The sequence below is a fragment of the Clytia hemisphaerica genome, unplaced genomic scaffold, assembly GCF_902728285.1.
Source record: "Clytia hemisphaerica strain Z4C2 unplaced genomic scaffold, Clytia hemisphaerica genome assembly, whole genome shotgun sequence".
Classification (NCBI taxonomy): domain Eukaryota; kingdom Metazoa; phylum Cnidaria; class Hydrozoa; order Leptothecata; family Clytiidae; genus Clytia; species Clytia hemisphaerica.
Window position 1 is genome coordinate 21,752 of NW_027103968.1, and position 25,109 is coordinate 46,860.

Consider the following 25,109-nt stretch of genomic DNA (forward strand, 5'->3'; position numbering starts at 1 on the left):
GGAGAGTGTGGCGGCAGTGGGATGGAGTGGAATCTTAGTTCGGGAAGATGAATCTTACCAATCTTACCCCCGGGATCTTACTCTAATTTAGAGTCTAAACACGAAAACGAAACACGGTTATCATTCAAACAATAAAGAGTAGACTTTATGAAATCTGGAAATTATGGCAAGTGAAGAACCTGTCGTCTGGAACTTCGGAATCTCCACCTTCCATCCGCTGGGGATCCGGGATGGTTAGTTGGGTCCATCCATGGTTGGGTTGAGTGAGAAGTCATCACTACTTTTTGCACACACAACAACTCGTGTCCTCTAAGGTTTCCGCCCCGGATAAGGGCGCCATTTGTTTACCTTTCGTTTTCGAATTTCGTGTTACTCCTTCACGACTCTAATTCGAGTCATCATTTTGATTTTTAAAGAATTTTTTTTAGAAGTCCAACGTCAGTCCATGAGCATGAGTGTAATCGTGTAATGAATGTGATTTAGCTTGATCAATATTGAGATTCTCTTCAACATGCCATACGTTTCTTCTAGTGGTAAGTAATCAGTTTCTTTTTAAGCTTTATATATACAAGAAATCCTAACTAACAGTGGTCAGGTCAGGTATCAGGAAATGAACAATTTCTAAAATAAAGCTTTACCTTTAGTTTAGCTAGTAGGGGGAATTTTGTTCGATTTTTTGGAATCGCTCGACTGTTTTGTTAGAAGCACTTGTTATACATTTTTGGAAAGCTAAGGGGTAGGGGAATCGAAATTACTATGTTTCCAATTTTTTTTCGGACACTTTGGTGTGATTTTCGGACAAATATGACGGTCTCAGGCAAAAATCATAGGGTTAAAATGAATAAAAATTTTATCTCGAGAAACCGGAGACCTGTTGTATATTTTTGGAAAGCTCTCCAAAAAATTAAGATTAGAAATATATTGCAAGTATAGGTGATTTCTGTACCTAAGGGGTCAGTCACAAATCGATTCTAGGTTAGAAGAACGTCAATTGACGTTTTAAAAGCTGACCCACCCACCCACACCCAAAAACGTCAAACACCTTGATATCCTCGAAAATCGATAAAAACTGCCTTCATCGCTGTTTCGTCAGCCATCTTGATTTTCACTACGGCTCGCATAGTTTATATTTGAAAAAAAAGATACGGAGATAATTTCTAAACTTTTTCACAAAATTTCCGTAATTAATTATCTCCGTAGTATGTAGCGACAGAAAGAACAGCCATCTGCAAAAATTCAAGGGCCGTTCGGGCCGTCAACAAAGAAAAGACATAAACATAGGGCCGTTTGTTTTGGTTTTCAAAACAAACGAAGCGATCAAACAGAAACATGGCGAAAAGTAATATTTGGCATGGAATGAAAAATCGATGTTTCTGAAAAACGTCAACAACCTTTAACCCACCCACCCATATACGTCAATTGACGTTCTTCTAACCTAAAATCGATTTGTGACTGACCCCTAACTCGAAATATTAACCCTTGAAAACCGTGTTTTTCAGCCAGCGCAGCCAAGAAACAGCTATTTTGTCCAGTTTTTGCGCTTTTTGAAGCTCAATATCTCGAGTTATTATCTAATTGTTACATTCCAATCCTACTTTTTTCCAAGGAATATTTTAAGCCTAATTTGAGGCTTGTAGCAGCAACAGAACAGATTTTAGATTTTTTCCCGGCCAAAACCCCGTTTTTTCTTGGTTGGTTTCGGTCAATTTTGGCCTAAATACCTAATCATTTGAAGTCAATGTACATGGTAGAGGTATATAATTGTTACATTCTAATCCTAGTTTTTTCCAAGGAATACTTTAAGCCCAATTTGAGGGTGGTAGCACCAACAGAACAGGTTCTAGATTTTTATCCAGGCAAAAATGCCCGAAATTGACCCATTTCGGGCATAAAAAAGGCTGGAGAACTGTCAAAAATTGAAAAAATCAAAAAATATCTCAGATTTGTGTTATTTGGGTCCCAACAGACCAAAAAAAATTATGTAAACTTAATTTTGAAAAAAAAGTCTCTATAGCCCATCTAGCAGTCGGGTGTTTAAGATAAAAACTGCAATTATTGCTCTTTTCGGAAATTATTGCCGAAAACAGCAATTTTTTTAACGATGAAATGCTGAATCAGCAAAATGTGTTGTCCTTTTAAGGGCAAAGATGTCAGAGGTGTTTGAAAATAGTAAAATTGAATTGAGAAAAAAGGTTTTTCGGGTTTTTAAAAGTGATTTTTTCAATTTTTCGTTGCTCAATAACATGAAAAGTTCTAAAATAATAAGTTAAAAGATCCTGCATCGATGCCGAAACACAGCCAGAAAGAGATAACAAAACCCCCGTTGTAAATTTGTTTACATATGACTCGATTTTGCTATCTGCATTTCCAACAAAAACCAGTTGAAAACAAAACTAAACGAGGCAAAGTGGGCCTACTTATCGCGAGGGTGTCAAATACCACGTGTTCAATAATAAAATCAACTTTTATTTGCAAAAACGGCAATTATTTCCTTTTTTTTTTCTGCTGATTCAGCATTTCATCGTTAAAAAAATTGCCGTAATTTTTTCAAAGAGCAATAATTGCAGTTTTTATCTTAAACACCCGACTGTCTAGCATTTTCAGACATTTCATTAAAAAATAATTTTATTCCCTAGATAAAAAGTTAATTAAGTTATTTTTTATGAACAATAAAATCATTACAGTAAAAAAGACAATAAAATGGTTATAAAAGATTTTCCCATATGTTGGATAAAAGTTTAATTTCTTCTTTTTTATTTAATAAATTAGTTTTGTGTTCCTTAATTGCAAGTGCTTCTTTGAATTTTCTCATTTTGAAATTCCACAAATATATTTTTCAGATCCAGTATGTGGGAATAGTGTCAGGACCTGCAGGCAACCTAGTAGGGTTGGGTATGGGTGTGGTTTGGGTGTGGTAATGTATCAGATTGGCTAGAAATTGAGTTATTATCATTTAGAGTCAGGAGCTCGAAACAAGCGCTCTTTTGTGATTTTCTCTTAATATAGTTTGGTCTATAGTTTGTACAATATAAAGAGCATTAGAATTCTGATCATCAGAACTTTGCGTTTAGTGGGTTCCAATCCCAGTGGTGGCAATCTTTCAGAAAATCATTCAAACAGTTGAAAAATAAAACGTCAGAAATACTACGAGCTAGAGACTGAAAAGTACGAAATAATTGTAATGAAGCCACAACCTACTAGGAAATCAAGCTTTCAGAAAAAACCACATCAGTCATCAACAGGATGTATTAGCAACAACAAGGATGATTGCCTAGCTAGGAAAGTCTAGAAAATTTACCGTGACTTTCCTAATTTGGAAAGACTTTCTAAATTAGGAAAGTAAAACTTTCCTAAATAGGAAAGTAAAACTTTCCTAAATAGGAAAGAGTTTATAAAATTTATCCTCTTTGTTACAAAGGCATAGTCACACAATAATGACTAAAAGTTTCATGTCAAAAGCTAAATTATTTCATGGGTGCATACTTGAAATATATCGCCTGGGAGCTTAAACTTTCCAAATTATAAATTATAAAATTCAAAATTTATAATAAAGGTTTTTCCACTCACAATATTTTTGGAGATTTGATATTTCACAGAAAAGTGCTAAAGGGGTATTTTGGGTCTCATATCTTCATCTTCAGAAGGGCTTTTTGTTTCTCTTGAAATTTGACAACCTTCTTCTCCGAAGGCTGTCCTGCAACTGGTGTAAAAATGAATGTTATAGTATAAGTAGAAAAAAAGCTCAATTTTTGCAATCGCAAATTTAACCGCAAAGAATTGCGAATTTTTCAACCAAAAGCAAAAATACATTCAAATATAGCATCTCTTCCACAATCACATTTGACTATCTATCAGAAATTACAGGCATTCTTGTTTCCACTGCCAAGTATATCTGAATACACTTTAATTACATCCCCATGTTACTTTTACATCATTTTATTACATCCATACATGTTCTTTATTTGACAATGCAATTAAGGCCATCGTGTATGCTGAACCAAAAAAGGTTGAAATTTAGAAGACAATCCATGCGATACTCAGCAAATTATTGATAAAACATTTTTCTTTTTTATAGGGGAAGTTGGCTCTTCAAGATCACCATGGAGGATTTCGATAATATCTGACACATTTTGGGCCATCATAAATTTTATCGTTCTTTTGTAAGTGTTTTGTTTAGAAATTGATACAGGCAAGTCACCTATTTCATTGCCTATAAAATAGACTTGCAAGGTCACTGATATGTTATTTTCATGCAGGACTCTGTTCTCTGCTTGTCGGTGATAGCCAATATACCTTTTAAAAGCAAATAATGGATTTCTTTTAAATCGTCTTTTAAATTTCAGTCTTTTTGATATTTCATTAATTTACTGTCAGTAACAATTTTAAGTGAAAAATCTTAAAATTTATTTTCTTTTTTTTTAGTTTTCAAACAATGTTTTCAGTAAGTAATTTGTTAATTTGTTACATATTTTTTTTATAAGCATACGAAGGCTCAGATTTGCAGATTTTCTAAGCATATATGTGAGCCTGAAATATTTCAAGTAGTCAATCTCTTTCTATTCAAAAAGGTTTGCAAGTGGTCAAGTAAAAAAAGACATTCCACGGCTGTCCACGGCTAGCCACATTCCACTGCTCAAAAATTTAAATGCTATTTGAATCGAATATTAACAAAATTTTAAAGATTTTATTAAAAAATTTGGTTGGGTGAATCAAAAGCATAATAATTCTTAATCATATAGTAAGCATATTCTATGTCTGGATGATTTGAAAGCTTAAGCATACTCGAGCCTGACCAAGGCGCATACACTTGCTTATAAAAAAAACATGTAATTGTATTTGAATGCCAATACTAAAAAAGAATCATGATAAAACTTATATATTAAAGATCTTTTGGTAAAAGATTTTACTATAGAAAAAATAATTGTTGGTCAAAAATTATTTGTTGTAAAAAAGGCATTTTTAAGTCATTTTTTAAAGATGAATTTTCTGTCGATGAGATTTTATTTTTGTTTCATAGCAATAATGAGCAATATTATAGTTTTTTTTTATCTTTTTCACTCAAAATATTTTATTTCAGCCAAATTTAACAAAACATGGGAGCAATTATACATCAGATTATAGGCCTGGGGATGGGTAAGTAACTGAATTTTTTAATTTTAGGCACTATATACAAATTCTTATACAAATAAATATCAAATTCTTAAAAATCATCATTTTAGAACGTTAATAATTTTTCTAAAAGTCTTTAAAAATCCGTAAAAATGTCATTTGTTTCTTCTTCATTTTGAAAATGTTTTTCAAACATGTTGAATAGATACCATTATATATTTTTATATACTAACCTGAAAATTTTATTTTAAAATTTTAACAATTTTAATTTTATTACATCATAGACCTGGTGGTCCACAAAACCCAAGAAGGAGAATGGGAAGGATAAACAATGGTGGTGGTAAGTCAAACTATTTTTCTTTCGCTTTTCGAAAAGTAAAAAGTTGTAAAAAGTTACTTTCATTATGTTCGCTATGTATTTCGCTTTCGACAAACACGAACACATAATCTGATTAATAATGAATTTCAACTTTTAAGCAGCCTTTCATTAGCAGCCGAAGCCTGTTAGGGATGTATATTCATTATTATTTGGATTTCTTCGTCAGAAATTTGTATATACACTTTCCCATTTTCTAGCTCATTTTCTGAATAATTAGTTTTTGACCACCCCTGATATTATATCATTTATGCTTTGGGGCTATCGTTTCCCATGGTTGGGTTATCTAAAAAAGCTTTTACTTAGGAGATTTGAAATTTGAAAAATTTGAGCACTCGAGCCTCAGTAACCTGGTTGCTTATGAAAATGTTTAATTAAACTAAGAGATGCACTTTGGGAATCAAATGATTCTTTACTATTACAGGAGGAGGACCTTCATCTCCGGGAAATCTACCTCCAGGTGGTGGATGAGGAAGGTATGACGATAATTATTCATTTTCCCTTATAAAACTGAAATGTAGTCGTGTCACTGCCAAATTTGGAACCTATCAGAACGAAAAATTGAAAATCTTTCCTATTTTCACCCAAGTGGCAAAAATCGACTAAAAGTAGAATTTGAAAATTGTCCAAGATAACCGAAAGTCGACCCTGTTACACATTATGAAAATCAGTAAATCTAGGGCTCTGTCAGATATCTTCAGAATCTAAAAAAGGGCATGTCCCCGTACCCAAATTTGTATAAGTAAACCCATCGGGCAATGAAGATTGTTTTTAAAATTCAACTTTCTGTAAATACCACTAAAAGACTACATTTTACCTACCTCCAACACCTTTCAACAGTGTCCATCTAAGAAGGGTTAGAATAGGAGAAAGACCCTTTCCCTGAGTATTTAGGAGAGTATTCATTGTTCATTGTTTGATGTCATTATTTTTTCCTTTGTTTTTTTTCTCTTAGATAAGTTCACAAACCTGGACATCCATTTGTTGGTTTGTGGGCGATAACTCCCATCCATTGAAAGAGTGTCAATTTGTAGGTTGACCATATGGTTCTTATGTCTGTGGTCATATGAAGTACCTCCAGTAAAACAATACAATTTTGTTCTGGAGGTTTACTGATAACCTGCAAATGTTGCACTCGAAACATCACTTTTTTTTGTATTTAACTTTATTAAACAGGATTCTGTGAAACAATCTTAAGACATTGATCAGATATGAGAGATATGTTTTTAGATTCTTTGATGGATTTCTTGGTATAAAAACCTGTAACTTGTAAATATTCAATTTGAAATACAATGTAAAACAACAAATAATATGTTATGTCTTCCTCAAATTTTTTCATGTGATGATATATATACGCAAAGATTAAAAAAGCTAGAAATTCAATCAAAATTAAGTTTTTATTACAAGTTAAAAAAGTCTAAAAGAAATTCCTTCAATATTACTAAAAAACGTGAAAATCCTACTACTGCCATCAGTCAAATCATGCATGTACAAAATCGTACTAGTATTTACATCTGAATCTAAGGGTCAACAAATGAGATCATGACATAACGAACACCTTTAGTGGTTGGTAACCCTTCATGTTGGTGGGTTAATCGTCCAGGATGTATCAATGCCCATCCCACTTTTGCTCCCTTCACTGAACAATTGTATCTTGTGAAACGTACACCACCACCCTAAATTGGGGAAATGTTAAAAACATTTGGTCATTATTTCCAATTCTTTTCAACACAAACAGTTAATATCATGTTTCTTTTGGTGTAACTGCTTTGATCTATATTTTGTATTTATTCATAAGACATATATACTGTTAGTATTTTTGACCATTTTCCTAAGAAATAGGGTGTTATTGAGTCTACAAAGCCTTAAAATGTCCTTAACTTGTTTTTAACATTTTGGCCATCGAAGTCTTCTGTTCTTATATAGTTTGTTCTTATAAAAAGAAAACGTGTATCTCTCAACACCAAATAGTGTCATTTTAGAAACTGTTATCAGAAGGAATATTTGAACAAAATAGTTTACCTCATAGTCTGTCTTTTGATTGTTCAAAGCGAGGTTGATGGTGAAGGTAGAAGTGTCGTGGTGTGCTGGTAACGAATTCTGACCTTCTGTTATGTATTTGACTACAAAATTCATATTTGCCACACACTAAGAGATAGAATAGAGATCTGCAGTGTTTCCAAAAAAATCGGAACATTTTTGTATCAAGTAGAAATCCGAAATCTCATCATCTTGCTGAAGTCTAGAATAATTGAAAAAGGGTGGCATTTCTTTGTTGAATTGATATAAATTCAATCCCCAAGGAGATTAAAAAAAGTTGTCGGAGGGAATTGGATAATAAGAAGGTCATTAAAACTGATATGAATTATGAGGATTTTTATTTGTACAAATTCTGTTTCGCTTTTTCCAGACACTGTAGATAAAAATTAAGCTTAGATCTATTGGCTTGAAGTAACATTTTGTCGATTGACTTTGCTTTTAAGACTTTCTGGTTTTTGTATTTGTTTTCTCTTTTAGATAAAGATGTAAAAATTAAACAAACTAATCTTAATTATGACAAACATGACGTACAGACAAACGTGGAAAAATATGAACTTACTTTTGGCCTGTAACCTGTATAGAAGTTTTCCACAATGCGTTTTATGTACAATTTCAACATCTGCAACCAATGCTTCTCATAACCAATCTATCAAATGAACAAACACCAAGGTTAGCCGTACTGTTTTTTTGCACAGTGTCAGTGTGTCCCAAAAAAGCGGTCAAATCCTCAATTGTCATGATTTATGCAAAATTTTATGGCTTGTTTACTTTATATTTCAATCTCGAGAACCTTTTCAATGATCTTGGGAATTGAATAGCTATTGACTGAACAAAGACTTGTAATATTATTTTAATTACTATAAGCCCAGTTTAGATAACGAGTTTCGGGGATTTTTTAAAAATCTTTCTTCCTTTTTTGGGACTAAGAAAGTTGGGACACACTTTATAAGAAAAAGATATACTTCTAAAGCTGATTAGGAAATTATTCTGAACTAAATAAGAGCAATCATGGGTTTCTCTTCAATGAGGGTATGCGGATTGGATAAAAGCTTGATATTTACTTAACACTGCCTGACCTGGTTCATGTGGATATCGACGGTTGGAACATTCTCATATCCTCCTGCAACACGTTTATCCTAAACATTGAAATAATTTGATTCATATTTTTATTAAAGACCATATTTAAAAAATGCGTACATCAATTAACTGAGAGGAATTTTCTCCAAGCGAAAGGAAATGTTTATAATAAATGAAATTGACTTTGATTGAATCATACAATTAAAGTCATAATATTTGAGAAAAAAGGGAAATTCACCCGAAATCTTACAACCACAAACGATTTGGAAGCGCTCTAAATTAGGTTGGAAGGGTAGAGTTTTAACACAAGAGTCCAAGAATAGTCCAATAGGGCTTAGAATATAGCCTAAAAGTCTATAAAACCCCTCCCTAATTGAAATATTCGAGATTTTTGACCGAGATTTTAAGATAATGTCGTGATTCCGTGGGCGCTGGATAGATTCTTGTACCAGTTATCAGACCAGTTAAAAGAATTTACCCGAAAGTCAAGTTACTGACCAAAAGCTGATAAAGAATCTACCCAGCCTCCCAGAATCACGACATGATCCGAATTATATAACTTGAAATACATTTATAATATTAAAAAAATATATAAAAAGAAGCATAACCCAAAAATAAACATTTCCTTGGATTTTTAAATAAAAAACAACAAGAAAATAGAGTCGATATTGTAGGAATGTTTCAACGATCTTTATGTCATCATTTTCAATCATATAATAAAAACATTTCAAATGCTACAATTTATTCTAAAAGTCAGTACAGCAGGTAATAAAAATCGTAATTAATATTGCTTTAAAATTAATTTATAATACTATTGTCAACTTTCACTAAGGCAACTTACTAAAAAGTTGTTTTTAATATAAAAAACCTCCTACCTTTTTTTTCCCATCAGACCATTTTCCAAAAGCTTCACATTCCTATAATAAAAAGAGTAAAAACAAACAAAAAGGATAGATATCAGGTGTTGTACACGTTTCATATGAGAACTTCTTAATTTTGTCTGGATGGGCTTATTTTTTTATAATTTTAAGCCTAAAATGTTCTTATTGGCGTTCTTAAAATTGATTATTCTCGTTGACTGAATTTTGCGAATAAGCGGCTTTCTCGTCAAATTTAGTTTTCTCAAGGGCTTTGACCAAATTTCCAACTTAAATTTATTCTGGGAGGACTTAATTTCCAGATCTCCTTTAAAGCAATGTAAGTTTAATAAGCTATAAAGACTAAAACATATTGATTCTGATTAAAACATAAGAACACGATTCGATCAATTAAGGTCTAAAAATAATTGAATGTGATATTTTCTCTTACTTGTATTATTTGTTTAGTCCACCTTTCATTGACGAATGGAAATGTATACACATCAGGACATGGCTGCAAAAGAAAGAAAGATTCTTTATAAGGTAGGAAAAATTTCATTTATGAGAATAACGAGGCTGAGAAGGTTGCAGTTACACGTTCACCTCACATTAAAAAAGAAGTGAAATACGCGTGTAATTGGTTTGAAAATTCTGTGCTTCAATAATCTCAGAAGTCGAGCGTTTGATTAAGAGGATTTCCCTGACTGGTCACCATAGATTAGCAAAAGGTCTACGACGCAGATTTTGGCTTGAAAGTCATATGTGAATGGTATGAGAAATTGTGCACTACACGTCATTAAAAATACAAAGCCATTTTAATAACCTCAGCAGGCAACCGAAAAAGCTCACTGTTTACAAAAAGAAGAAAATTAATGAACCTCTATCTTCTTGATATTAGGTTTCAAATATCTATGGTAGTCTTTGTGGAGGTAGTTTCTTTCCCAATCCTATGGAAAATTGAAAGATAAATTAGAATAATGATGGTTGGATCATGTTTTTAAAATGACTTAATCAATAGACTTTACTTTATGAGATATACGATCGTCTTGTAACCCTCAAATATCAAATTGACATTACCTTAAGGGAACTTATTTTGGCGAGATTGGTGAGCGAACTTGAAATTCGCCTAATTTAGTTCTCGCCAAAATTAAAAATTTTAATATTTTGCCTAAATAACTTCTTGAGTTCACAAAAAAACTTCAAATAAGGCAAAATAGAACAGATTCACGCTGTCATTCGCCAAAATATAAAGTTCTTGCCAAAATTAAAAAAATCGTTGATTCGCCAAAATAAGTTCTCGCCAAGATTAAAAAAATTCATAGTTCGCCAAAATTAGTTCTCGCCAAAATTAAATTTTTTTTTTAATCGACCGTTCGTGAAAATTAGTTCCCACCAAAAAAAGTTCTCTTAAGGTACATTGCCCTTTGTATCGTTTTGGCTCCTCAGAAGTTTGTTTTTCTATTGGGCTATTCCAGAAATAGTCTGTACCCTCAAGTAGGTGTGACGTCCAGGGTGGTTTCAAAATAATAAAAATCCAGGGAGTCGTTTTTTCGAGTGTAAAATTCCGGAGTAGTCAGTAAAATGAGGTGGAAAATCCAGGTTGGTCAAAAAGACCTCTTAACATACTCTTAGGTGCCAAATAAACGCCCCCCCCCCCCGCTTTTTAATTTTTCGAAATTTTCCAATACCCCCCCCCCCAGACCTTATTAGGACCCACCCGTTTATTAATTTTTAAGAATATTTTCAGCTGTCAAGGAGAAGGCCCCTTATTTTGCTCTAAGTAGCCTATATTTACCTTATTTTGGGTTTTCAGAAGTACAATTTCCAACCCCTCCGACAATTAGGTCCCCCCGTTTATTAAATTTTGAAAATTCTTCAACCCCCCGCCCCCCCCCCCCCGTTTATTCGAACCCCCCCCCCCCCCCTCGCCGTTTATTTGCCACCTAAGAGTAGGGGTAAAAATTTTTTCTGGAATAGCCCATTTAAATCATATATCGTTTTACCCATTGGTTATCGAAGAGCTGGTACAGATCCCCATTCTTCTTTGTTGTCGAATATGTATCTGTTTTCTTCAAATGTCCGAATTCATGAATATTCGTTGCATACATAAAGATACCCTGAGGTATGGAAATAAGTAACGCTGTCATTCAGAATTTTGGGAGATTTTACTTTCAAAGAAACTTGGCTTTGGACAGCCTTTAAAAAGTCTTAACTCAAATACAAATGAAATACTTGTCAGACAACTCAAAGTTGGGGTAAATAATATACCGTCGAGTCTCTAATTGCAAATTTTCATCAGTAAAACCGATCTACTTTCGGAGAGTTTCAGTAAGAGAGGCGAAATATAATGAAGATTCCCTCAGTAGTAACGGAGGCATTGGAAGCATGAGATACAAACTAGTAACATAACTTTTTTTCATCCTCCAAAGGTTTTCACACCAACATCAAGAAAATTGAAAAAATCGGGGAACAGAATTCTTTAAGGATTTTATTTAAGGGGGTGTCATGGTTGAGTCGTGACATGAAATGAGAGGAGATGGCAGGGATTTATAGAGACTTGGCCGTCTAACAAAAAAGAATGACTAGTATTAAAAACAATAGCGATACCTTTTTCCGATTATTGGCTGCAAAAATCATGTCAAAATCTTCGCCGGGTGCATAAAACGGGTCATGAACCATATCCGATAATTTCTCTCGTCGAATCAAATAACAACTTGTGACGTAAGGTGAGTTCCACACTCCTACGCGTTCACCTCGAACGATGCTTAAATAGTCAGGTGCCCTGGCATAGTATCCGTTATTTTCGATAGCTCCCCAGAAATTCGAAAAGAGCTTCCCTCTTTGACTCAGAATAGGTGTTATGAACGTCCTTAAAAACAAGCATTTGGACAAGATTAATTGACTGCCTCGAAAATTTGTTTATAGCTTTGAAGTTCACTAAATTGAAATTTTGTTATTTTGTCTCGTGGCATTCCGAAAAAGTGACAATGTAGTATTTTGTTATATATATAAGCATAATGTTTATAAGCATATGCGCAGGCTCACTTTTTGGTACCTAAAAATAACTCTATTGTTTCAGAACAATAGAATGGTAAGCATAATGCGAGTCTGATAGAGACACTTACTAAAAAACATGTATCAGTCTTTCCAGTTGAGACCTTACCTATTTTGTTCAATCAACAGCTGAAGTGTTTTAGGATTTGACAACGTGACTTCACTATCCAAACTAAAGTAGTAGTCACAATAAATTGTTTTACATTGTTGCATTCCCAAAGTCCTTGCATCATCAGGTGTTATGAAACTTTTTGGTCCTTTGTATGTCAATGACATGTATTGTTCTTGATATTCAGCAACCCAGGGTTCGATATCGTTGTCATGATATTCTTCCTGTGTAAGGAATACATGGGATGCATGGGAAAATGAACGAAAATGTTTAGTTACACATTTATGCCATAATATCAACTATCTTGAAGAACTTGTTGGTTTAAACAATAGTTTGATTTGTATATGTAATCACATGATAACGAGTGCAATTCGAATATAATTGCACGAGTGATTTTTTTGTTATTAATTTTCCGAGTCCGAAAGGACGAGGAAAATTCGAAACAAAAAAATCACGAGTGCAATTTTCGAATTGTACGAGTTATTATGTGATTACGAGCTAATCGCACAATGGCTGTCACTACTTTTTCCCAGTAAGGAAAGTAAATTACAGAAATTACACTGTGAGTTTTGTATTTTTCTCTTCTCTTTATGTCTTTCTTTTATTGTTGCTTATTGATTTTCTTTCTCACTAAATAAATTTCGAATGCAATTAAAACGTTCGATGCAAAAAAAATGTAAGAAAAAACATTAAAATCAATTTTGTAAACATTGGCGCAGCATTGGAGAGTGTGATTAACGATTAATTGCTCTCTACAGGATGCAATTAACGATTAATTGCTCTCTTTGAGGGCGTGCCAAATAAGAAAAAATAACCCATCGTGCGATTAGGTGCATAATCGCACGATGAGTTATTTTTTCTTCTTTGGCGCGCCTTCAAAGAGAGCAATTAATCGTTAATTGCATCCTGTAGAGAGCAATTAATCGTTAATCACACTCTCCAATGCTGCGCCAATGTTTACAAAATTGATTTTAATGTTTTTTCTTACATTTTTTTTGCATCGAACGTTTTAATTGCATTCGAAATTTATTTAGTGAGAAAGAAAATCAATAAGCAACAATAAAAGAAAGACATAAAGAGAAGAGAAAAATACAAAACTCACAGTGTAATTTCTGTAATTTACTTTCCTTACTGGGAAAAAGTAGTGACAGCCATTGTGCGATTAGCTCGTAATCACATAATAACTCGTACAATTCGAAAATTGCACTCGTGATTTTTTTTGTTTCGAATTTTCCTCGTCCTTTCGGACTCGGAAAATTAATAACAAAAAAATCACTCGTGCAATTATATTCGAATTGCACTCGTTATAATGTGATTACATATACTAATTGTTCTCGTCCAAATGAAACTAATTTTACAATGAGCACACAAACATTTTATTGCTTCGGGGGCTGGTTTGATCATCAGATTTAATATGTATTTGCACTTTCGAGGGCGGTGGAATAACTGAAGCGATTTGGAAGAACCCGTAGTTCTGACCCGCAAAATCGAAGGACGGTAAAAGTGCTTGTTTACCGTCGTCCTCAGTTGATCAGGATCTAGACGTTAACCGTTTCTGTCGCTAAAAACGCACATTCATAAACTCTCGCAAATGTTTGCGAGAAGAGAGAAAGAAAACATACATACATTATTATAAAGAAAGATGAAAATTCTGTCTTTTGGGTAATCCAACTTAGAAACGAACTCCAAAAAGCCGGCAACGAAGGGTGTCGGTTGATAGACAAACAATCCAATCACAACAACTGGCCATTGTTTCCTCTGTAAAGTGAATGTTTATATGGTTATTGTTGTTAAAATTTATGTAAATTATTGAAAATTATACTTGAACTTGCTTATGAAATTTTACAACCTTCAAAGACTCCATAAAAGAGTTTCATAAGGCGTTGGCAAGTAGATTTTTTGAGTTTCGCAACCTGTGAGATTGGTCAGAATTCAACTTAAAATATTTAACTTCTATGAAAATGTTAAGTCATTAGCCCAGATATATAGCAATAAGGTTATATGTAATGTGTATTTTGAGGGAGATTTTTCATATAAAATTTAAGTTCAGAATATTATTTGACAAAAAGCTCATGGAGGTTGTCAAGTGGCCGTCGCATGTTTTAACTCCTTTAAATTGAGATTGGAAGACTTAGAAAATGAAGAAAGGGCCACCACGAAAAGTCTTTTAGTGAATTATAATTAAATCTTATTGGTTGAAAAGAATATAAAAGACTGTAGCTATGAAATTCTCAACCTCTTTTTCAGCCAGACTGAACTTTCCATCATCACAGGTCAAACAACCTTGAGAAGGATGCCATTCCCTTGGGAAATAATTAGACAGACGATCCAGTTCCAGTTTACTTGGACCGTTACCGTGAATGACAGCAGGGTATGTGTTAAAACGTTTGTTGTATATCTTGTTGTTGTCAACTTTTGTATCTGGTGACGAAGAGTTGCCACTGAAATCAATGTCAACATCATCTGATAAACAAGAAAACAAGAAAACAACCATGTTAAATTGTAAGTTTATATATTTGCTTTTCAAATTAAAAGAAAGAGATTTGTTTATTGTTTAGAACTTTAAGTTTCATGCCGCCCGTATGGACGACATATATTTACTTTTCTATGATTTTAAGATATTAGGACTGGTCTAAGTGTATAAAGTATGGGTGTTGGTCCAAAGTTCACTCCGAATACATATACATTCAAATCCTTAAACCTCGATTAATTATGATCTAATGATCTATCCTCATGAAAAATTCATTCTCCTGTTAAATCCCTGCAGAGGCTTGACTTCGGGCGCATTTACCAGCAACAGCTACTCGCTAAGAGCAATTCCAAATTAAAAAGTTATACATCACTGGAAAGATACTCGCGAGGGGGTAAATGATAGAAATAGTATTTATTATGACTCACCTTTGTTGCCATTTAGGTTTTGAAAGATGACGGCTTTTGTGTCCAAAACAATGTCATAAATATGCTGTAAGTAATACAAAATGTTTAAATATTCGTAATACACATTGTATTACTGTCAAAATCCAGAACGCAATATTTGAGAAAAAAGTGCATTCACCGCAAGACTGAAATCGCCATTCTCGCACGAATGTTTTCTAAACTTTGAAAAACATTGACCTCTGCCTATCGACTCTTACAAGCCATATTCTCTCTAACAATACACAGTCTCGAATTAGTTCTCTGTTTGTTCATTTTCTACAATGCACAAAAAATATCAATAAACCGTGACTTCTTACAGTTCAAAACTTTTGTATCAAGTAGAATGCAATAGAATTTTGAGAATGAAATATAATCACTTACTCTCGGGTACCTAATAAATAGCCGGGGGATTGGAATAAGCGCGGGGGGGGGGGTTGGAAAAAATCTCAAAACTTAATAAGCAGGGGGTTGGAATAAAATGTCCTGGGTGGAACCCGAGAGTAAGGCAACTAATTTTAATGGGAACTAATTTTCGAATTCGCAAAAGAAAACCGAAAAAATCGCATCTCCCAGGAATTAATTTTCGTGGTTTTGCCCTATTTTGGGGCACGAATCCGTTAGTGGATGCCAGCAGCGGAATTATCAATTTTTTGGATGAAAAATAGTTAAATTTGTAATTCGCGGGTTATAAAAAGCGAAAATTAGTTCCCACGAAATTTAGTTCCTGCGAAAATTAAATTTAATATTACTTACCCGACTTTCAAGGAAGATGTTTGTGAAATACAGTTGGTCGTCTGCTCGGTTTTCAATATCTTTCAATAATAGTAATTTCCAGATAGTTGATACGGGACCAATGTACCCTACATAAATAGCAGGGATTTGGGGGAAACATTTTTTCTTTTTTAAATTTAGGATATTTAGAATTTGTTTAATTTTTAGGGCGTGAACATTTTAGGGTGTGAATGTTAAACACAACTCAACGTCTTGAGGCTGATTAAATCCCGGGGGGAGGGGGGTGGGGTACTAGGGCAAGATGGGTTACGGGGATGCTCCGCTGGTCAAGGTACTTTTTTTGACCTCCACGAGTCCCAGGTAGGGTCGCAAAAACACCAAAATAGAAAAATCAGTCACTCGTAGGGTGCCTATTTTTGGAAAAATTTGGGGAAAAAGTAGAAAATTTGAGAACATTTTGGAATTTCAGTCCCATTCAGGGCCACTTTTTTCGCAAATTTCGAGTACCACGTAGGGTCCATTTTTCGAACCTCAGCGGAGCACCCCCGTCGGTCGAACAAGGGTGTAGTACCCCCCCCCCCCGGGGATTAAATATCCCGAAGTGCTTGAACTTTTGAATATAGCTCTGCGTAGGATATTTCAGAGGTTTTGGTGAAATAAAGTCTCAAACTATGTATAATGTAATTGACTTTTTGATAGATGGTACATGCTTTTTTTTAATAAGAATATACTTTATATGAATATTCATGATGAAATTGGCCAAAAAATTAAGAATATGCTAACAATTTCAGTGCCGTCGACACAAATTATATTTTAGGGGGCCCTATATGTTTAGTATCTAAGGAGGCCCTTTTGGACTTTATACCGCCCAAATTGGCTAAAACTGCCTCTCCAAAAGTCAATTTTTAGCAAAAGGCAAGTAGAAATCGCGTGCATATTTTAGTATACTTTAAAATCATAACACTATCTTCTTACATAGTTAGTAAATATACAGACAACGTTGACAAAATTTACACCTTTTTCAAATGAACACCATAATCTGAAAAATGTTTTTGGGGCACTGAATTTATCACCATCACGGAATTTGGCAACTGAAGCTAGGAATGCCATTTTGAGAGCATTTTCAATAGATCTTATCGGAGTTTTTTATTTTTCTAAAAAGGTGATGCATTGTGGGATTGTTTCTGGTTGATTAACAATAGAATTCCCTCGAGGAATTCCTAAGAGACTTCTATTGTAATACACTCGAAACAATTTTTTTTTTTTTTTTATCTATAGTATATGTAACACGAACAAATAGTACAAAACTAAGGGTTCCTAACCTCCCGCAAAAGGACCACCAGATCATACCGCCAGGAGGAAGGAACCCAAACTAAGCTAACAATAAATTAAAAAATCGAAACAATCCCACAATGCATCGCTTTTTTAGAAAAATAAAAAACTCCGATAAGGTCTATTATAAATTGTCGATTACCCCCAAGTAAGGCGTACTATACTTTCAAAAAAATGTCATTTTATGCTTGAGACGTATGTACTAAATGTTAAATCTAGTCTGAATTAGAATTATAACCTAAGAATGCTGTAAGTATATTTTAGGATGATTTTCCCCAAATGAGTTAAGAATATCCATCATGAAATGAAAAAACACCACTCTCACATAAAAAAGCGTGTATGAAAACTAAAGTTACCTCCTGAGCAAAGATATCTGTATCCATCACTGTCAGGGTAATGTTTCTGTCAAATACAAAGAAAGAAAAATTATGTCAGCACTGCATAGTTCGATGTAAGTTTCTTGTTCTTTTAAGACAAAATTCAATATGGCCGCTCTTTCGACCTTTTTAAGGATTAACATTCTTTAAACATAAAAAATTTAAAGCCACTAACTGCACATAACGTTGAAGAAAGAGAAACGAGGAAATTTTTCTTCCTAAATTGAACCATCTTGACAACAGGCACGACAGAAGCTTTTCATATCTGGTACGGCGAATGAGGAAATTTAAGCGATTTTATAGCGATTTACCGACGAAGAAGAAAATTTCGGTTTTTTTTTGAAAAATCTGGTACGGCAGCTGCCGTACCTGCCGTACCCGTTGTGTCGTGCCTGTGACAATATATTGAAATTCATTCAGTTACACACAGTATGTCCTTGTCCGTAAATACGCAATAAAACAAAGCAAACAAAGGACCTTCAATTAACGATACTCTCCTTTTTTTCCCGGATACTCTGTAATTTTTCACCGTTTACATTGCATTCGTACTGAAGTTTTAATGAAAAGTAAGGGTGTTTCAAAACCTATAGAAACATATAGAAATCAACTTACAGCCAATGAGCGATCAGGCCAGATGAGGTCTTCAGCAGAAAATATAACACTTGCATTCATCTCTTTGTATTGTTTTAATACGTATGATGGTGGTTGATTCAAAACTACATCATAACTAAAAGAATGAAATATTCATGATATGCACCATTGCAATGTCTTCCGCAGACCCAACAGCTGATTGGTTGAAAGTGACGTATTGACTGATTTTACGTCACTTACAACTAATCAGCTGTTGGGTCCGTGATGTAATGTCAGAAGACATTGCAATGGTGCATATCATGAATTGAGATATTAAAGTCGGAAAGTCCGTCCATTCGCTTTAAATGTGCACTCCCGGGGGGGGGGGGCACTGACCTTGACGGCCGACGGGAACGTGCCGCTGGAGTTCGAAAAGTTGACCCTGTCAGATATGAATTTTTGGTAAAATGGTGACCCTGTCAGAACGAATGGCACGGCCCGTACCCAATTTTGCCTAAATGCCCCCCTCCGGGGAGTACTCCTATTTGTTAGGGAAACCATGCTATCGAAGTGAGACTAATTTTCTTCAGACTGGTTTCAAATGCTCTGATTTGACTGAAATTTGGCACACTTGTTCCTTTAGTCAACAACGGGGGTTGCTTTTTTCATTTTCAAAAGTATTGATTTATCGGAATTAGTTTTTCGCCAAAGCGAGGCTAATACTTTCGGGCAGCCTGCAGATGTTAAAAATGGTCTATAATTTGCCTGAAATTTGGCACCCTTGTTCTTTAGGTAAATACCGTATTACTTCGAATAAACGCCATTCCTTTTAAACGTCCCCTCGAATAAAAGCCCCTCCTTTGAAGAAAAATCATTAAAGAACGCCCCTCAAACAAACGCCCCCTTCGAATGAAAGCCTCCCCTCTAGGAGGAGTGTTTATTTTGAAACAGGTAGCTGTAAGGCAGTATGTTATGAAGGAAAACTTAGATATATGATAATAATTGTATCTTTTAGTATTCAAATTGATTTTGACCCGTTTCTACAGGCTCAAGTTGATATATTTTTATATTTTGTACCCAACAATAAGAATGAGAAGAAAAAATAAGGTTCCAATTCACGCTTTAAAAGTGGCCTCGGTTATAAATTATTTGATAAACGCCCCCTCGAATAAAAGCCCCTCCTAAAAGAAAATTAATAAATGACCAGGGGTTTATTCGAACAAGAATTTATTATAGACACTGGATAACCAACGAGCTATATTTTCATTGATTTCTCATGTTCTAGCCTTGTCCGCAGTAATGACATTATTGTTCACTCTCCTTCCTTCATTAAACGATTTTTCGTAACATTTTAATCATTTTTTTCATCTTAACATACAGTATATGGCCCCCAAAACGGAGATGGCCCCCAAAACGGAGGTTTTCATTAAAATGAAGATTCTGACTTGTAGATTTATCAGAATTAAACGATTTTTGTTTATTTTGAAAGAATGATGGTTATTCTTAAAAATGAGCATGTTTTTACTGGTTTGAGACGGATTCAAAATAACATATTTGCGTCTAAAGGAAATATTTTAACACCAAAATTAGATAAAAATTGCATATAACTCACTCTAGCTCCTTGGATATTGAAAATAAGTTATGAAAACGGGGTATAGGAAACTTTCTACACCTTATACCGTTCAGAAAATACAAATACATCTGTGACTTTAGAGGCTGGGTAAAAGATATAGCATCTTGAAGGTCAACCAGTATTTTGGAGCCCTAGAATCAGTATTGACAAAACCGAAAAATCTAAATATGAGAAAAAGCAAAAAATCTTTGAATTCTTTTCCTATCAGCTCGAGTTAATAGTTTATAACAAAAAATTCATATTATATATAAAATTTTTCGCTGAATCGGCAAAAACGGCAAATTCTGTCATTTTTTTGCAAAATATAGGATAAAAATATCTTTAAAGCTTAACATTTTCAGTTTCAGCTAAGCTTTTTTTCTAAAATTTTCACAGCTTATTCCATACATGTATGGAACTATTTTCAAAAGAGATTTGTTTTCAAAAACTTGATTAAGACGTTGTTAAATCAAATTTGTCATTTTGAAAATTTCTAAATTTTCAGTTTGGACTTTGCAATATCGAAGGTCTTGAAGTATTTCATAAAATCATAAATTTTACATCCATCGGGTCGTAAATTTAAGGGAAAACACAAATATGTTCATAGTTTTTTCCCCTGTTACCAATGGGCTTAATAATTTGATTTTAGCTACACCTCCGTTTTGGGGGCCCCAAACCTGCATTTTGACAACCAGGGGTATACTGTAAAATTTTATCAAATAAATTTATGCCCAAAACCCTCTAAATCATATTTCAAAACTATGGTCAAAATTTTGTATTCATATCTTAAAGATATCTCGAGAAATCGCTAAAATTTCAAACCTCCGTTTTGGGGGCCATTAGAAAAAAGCTACCCATCTTTAAGCGATTGAAAAATATTGTTGAAATTGAAAACTTTGAAAAAGAACTTCCAGGAAATAAAGTAGAGATGTTAAAGGTTTTCATGCAGCAAAAATTTTTGTAAAATCTCTTTTCCTCTAGATTTGAGAGAAATTTCAAATTTGATCGCCGTTTTGGGGGCCACATACTGTAGTCATTTCAATTCCCAAAATGAAAATTAAGTTTTCCTTAGAGAGGCAAACGCATCAAAATAATTGCTAATTACGTGTCGTTATGACGTTTCAAGTTGCAAGAAAGATACAAAAAACATGCTATGTATGAAAAATTGAATGTTGACACCAGAAATTTTCAAAATTTAACCTTAATAAAACCACCGATCAACCACGAGCCTCCAAAATATTTTCATACCACGGTGAAGCCAAGACACTCAAGTCTCATATATGTTGATCTTAGCTCTTCTCGGAAAGATGTTAGAGAGATATTGCCAACTTAAAATTCTGTGTCATTTTAGGCCTTTTGTTTGATTTTTCTTGTAAGATGATGTTTTTGTCACAACAGATTTAATACATTTATCCGTTAAGTATTTTAGCATTTATTTCCAAATTTTTAGCGAGTAAAAGTACAAAAAGATAAAGATAGAGAACTTTTTAGAAAAGAGATTATTAATCATTTTTCAAAATCAGAGAACTTCAAGCCGCCATGACAGTTGTCCTTTGCGGACAAAGCTAGATCCTCGATTGTTTCCTTAAACAAAAGAAAGACAATGCTATGCTCTCCACCGTTTTATACGTTGTTTTCCCAGTGTCTATAATAAATTCATGATACGAAGTAATAAGGTATCTGGGAATATTTTTTCATTTTTCAGAAATTTTTATTTTTCACGGACATCTATTTTTTACGGACATCCATTCATTACCTGTCAGTGAACATAGCCAACATATCTTTTTCTTCTTTGTACTGTTTCAAACACCTAATTAGCAGTTTGATCTTGAAGCCGCCACCTGGCCCCTTCGATAAATCTCCTCCTAGCCATTTCTGGTTCATACCACATACCTGAAAAAGAACAAGAAAGTCTTAAGTCTGCAGTGTTGGTAGTGTCAACATTTTCCGTGGCAGGGTCGCCATACAACTTAATTTACAGGAGTAAATTCTTACGATATATAGAGCAACTCGAGTCGGACGAGCAATAAAGAATTAATTTTTCTGAAATAAGTATCTCTATATAATTAGAAAGATTTGACCATACCAATCGGAGGTATTAATTGTTTTGGTTTTTATTTTCTTACGCATGCGCACAATAGTAATTCAGATAATTCAATTTCTAGCCTGGATTCGTCAATTGATAATTGCGCGCATAGGCCCCGACAAAGTCAATTTTCGACCAGTTGTGTTTTAAAGGCCCATTGCGCTGCGCGCTGGGCCAAATATCAACTTTTGTCAGATAAAATGTTATTTTTTCTAACAGATGAGATGGAGTTTTTATAAGATACTTTAATAATTGGTGATTGAAGTAATTAAAATGACGCGTTCTTTAAAAAAAGTAACAAAATGGTTTTATTACTGGTTAACCGATCATAGCGACCGTAGTACAATGGTAGAGCATCCGGCTACGGTTCGCAAGGTTGTGGGTTCAACCCCCAGCCGGGTCATACCAAAGATTCCCAAAATGGTACTTGATGCCTCTCTGCTTGATGCTCAGCAATTAAGAGAAGGATCAAGGGTAAGTGGAGAAATCCAGGGAGAAAGAGTGGCGCCCTCCCCTACCTTCGGGTAGATAGCTATCGAAAGAGGAGCCTTCGGGTCGCCTCCGACTGCGGTCGCAGACTTACTTACTGGTTAACGACCAACCAAATCAAATAAGAGCTTGTGAAAACTCCATCTCGTCCCTTTTCTAAAGTCGATTTTTTCAAGCCGCAGCACATGGGGATATGGCTGAACTTACTGAGACTCTTTGAAAAGTTTTGATATGTTCAATGTGCTACTCTACACAGTGGGGTTCCAAGAAGCACACCAACTTTAGAATTTGTTCAATTTGCCAACTCTACTTCTGCCAGACTGTGAGCGTTATTTTGCTTATTTGCTAGATTGGTTGTATAAGTGTACCCAGTTGTAAAATCACCCAGTTGATTTTAAACTCTAAATTTAAAATTCGAAAACTGATATTTGATTCCCTCTATCTGGACGTTGTGAACGTTATCACAACGTCGAACCAACCTTGTGTGTCAGCCAGTGCCGTAAGAAGCATTTTGATATTAGGAGGGAAGGCATAAGTTCAGTGACACCGTGAGGGCCAACCATGGTTTGGTCCGAGGGGGGGATGGTATCAGCTCGGATATTGATACACTAACCTTGTCTACGGATAATAGAAACACCTTTCAACGTTAAAATTATGTCTCACTTACCTCTACATCATACCCATAATGCTTTGCAGATTTCATGAACCTGTTATATCCATCTGTTGGATCCGTTGCTATGGTAAACAATTTGATCTCCAAGTGCTCTGAAAAAGTTTATCAAAAATTTTGTAGCGTTAGTGGTATTTTTTACTATCACTGTTTGGGTGTATATAGTACCATATGCTGAGTTTTTCTCTCATTTATTTCAACCAACAATATTATGGTTTAAAAGTAACCATTCTTTCCATTTATCCTTGAACTAGAACTACCTCAGGGAAAACAATAAGCGTTAAATTCATCAAATGGGACCACCGGACAAAGTGACTTTTGCCCCCCCCCCGGACAACGGGTTTTACCTTCCGGACAAGCATCAGTTGACCCCCCGGACAACCCAAATTACCCCCGGACAGATAAAATTTACCCCCGGACAAGGCAAATTTTGATGATTTTTCGCTACCCCCGGACAATATATCCTCCACCCTCCAATTACAGCTTTTTATGCTGAAACTTTTGGAGGCAGGGGGGGGAATGATGGGGATAAAAAATCTTCATTATAGGGGGAAGAAACCCTTAAGGACGCTATGTTAAAGGGGTGTGGAGAATGTGACGATTTGACCTGGTTTTTCAGCCAAAAGATTCGAAACCATTCCTTTTTCTTGAAAACGAAATGGAGATCGGCTGGGTTCAAATGTTTATGATTTGGTTGACAATTGTTTTGGTGCTACTGCTTGCCTAGTCAACTGCGCTTAAAAGCTCATAAAACATGGATGAAAATATTGTCGCTATTAAAGTGCATACGTGCCAGCGCAGAGTATTCAGAATCCGCTTAAAAATTATATTTTTCATTTTTCATATTTTCTCAACATATTTAGTTTCAAAGGCTCGTTACATTTAAGGCTACCTTAGGAATTAAGTTCAGAAATTTTCAGTTTCACGATTAATTTTCCAGCTATTATGAACATACACGTTTTTTTATGAGGAAAAACTATATAATCAAAATCAAACCAAAATCTTAAGAACATTTTAAGGCTTTGAGGACTCTTAAACACCCGATTTGTTATAAAAATAGGCAAAAATACTTACAAAATGGTTTTTGATCTTCTTATAAAAACGTGAAAAAGTAGGACATGATGTAGGACATAGCGGAATGGAAGGAGGGAGGAAGGTAGGGAGGGAGAAGAAATATCCATTCCACGTTGTAATTATCCATATCCACGTTGTACCCCTCCGGGTTTTCCAAGATCCAGATTAAGAAAGGCAAGTAAATACCTTGAGTTTCGGTTTCGACAGCTGATGTAAATGTTATGAGAAGGACAAAAACAAAAAACTTCCATGAAATCTCAAATAACATTTTCTTCCCTTTTTTCTTCTTTCTCATCAATGGCTCCCTTTCTTGCACTCTGTCCACATACACTACAGTGATTTATAATATCTGTTTGCGTATTAGAGTTTCAAAATTAATTACATGTTGGTAATTAGGATATTAAATTAGTAGGAAGTAATTTGTTCATCTATATATTAATAGCCGTGGTCTGTATGTTTGTATGTAGACTTTCGTGTTCAGAATATTTTGTTCTTTTAAAAGATAACTTTGACTTGAAGTTTGCTCCACAAATGTTTTCTGATTCGGGTCACGTTTGCTTTGATCGAGTCTGATTTGCCTTAAGGGAATAAATTATTGCAAGAATAAATTAATGCGAAATTAATTAATG

At 34.4% G+C, this 25,109-nt stretch overlaps 2 protein-coding genes across 2 annotated transcripts; one reads left to right on the forward strand and one right to left on the reverse strand.

Moving 5' to 3' along the window:
• Positions 1 to 418: 418 nt before the first annotated feature.
• On the forward strand, positions 419 to 6,797 carry LOC136810385 (selenoprotein K-like). Its single transcript, XM_067066936.1, has 7 exons — positions 419 to 533; positions 4,076 to 4,160; positions 4,423 to 4,441; positions 5,078 to 5,133; positions 5,394 to 5,449; positions 5,910 to 5,961; positions 6,441 to 6,797. Exons 1-6 carry the CDS (start codon positions 512 to 514, stop codon positions 5,954 to 5,956), a joined length of 285 nt encoding a protein of 94 aa, XP_066923037.1. The 5' UTR covers positions 419 to 511; the 3' UTR covers positions 5,957 to 5,961; positions 6,441 to 6,797.
• LOC136810384 (procollagen-lysine,2-oxoglutarate 5-dioxygenase 1-like) lies at positions 6,715 to 24,835 on the reverse strand. Its single transcript, XM_067066935.1, has 19 exons — positions 24,667 to 24,835; positions 23,404 to 23,501; positions 21,918 to 22,054; positions 18,592 to 18,706; positions 17,959 to 18,004; positions 16,292 to 16,398; positions 15,521 to 15,584; positions 14,859 to 15,085; positions 14,249 to 14,380; positions 12,623 to 12,846; positions 12,067 to 12,328; positions 11,463 to 11,576; positions 10,338 to 10,406; positions 9,911 to 9,973; positions 9,478 to 9,519; positions 8,602 to 8,661; positions 8,085 to 8,171; positions 7,508 to 7,633; positions 6,715 to 7,161 (listed from the first exon to the last, which is right to left on the reverse strand). The coding sequence occupies exons 1-19, from the start codon at positions 24,773 to 24,775 to the stop codon at positions 7,006 to 7,008; spliced, it is 2,238 nt and encodes a 745-aa protein (XP_066923036.1). The 5' UTR covers positions 24,776 to 24,835; the 3' UTR covers positions 6,715 to 7,005.
• Between the last annotated feature and the right edge of the window lie 274 nt (positions 24,836 to 25,109).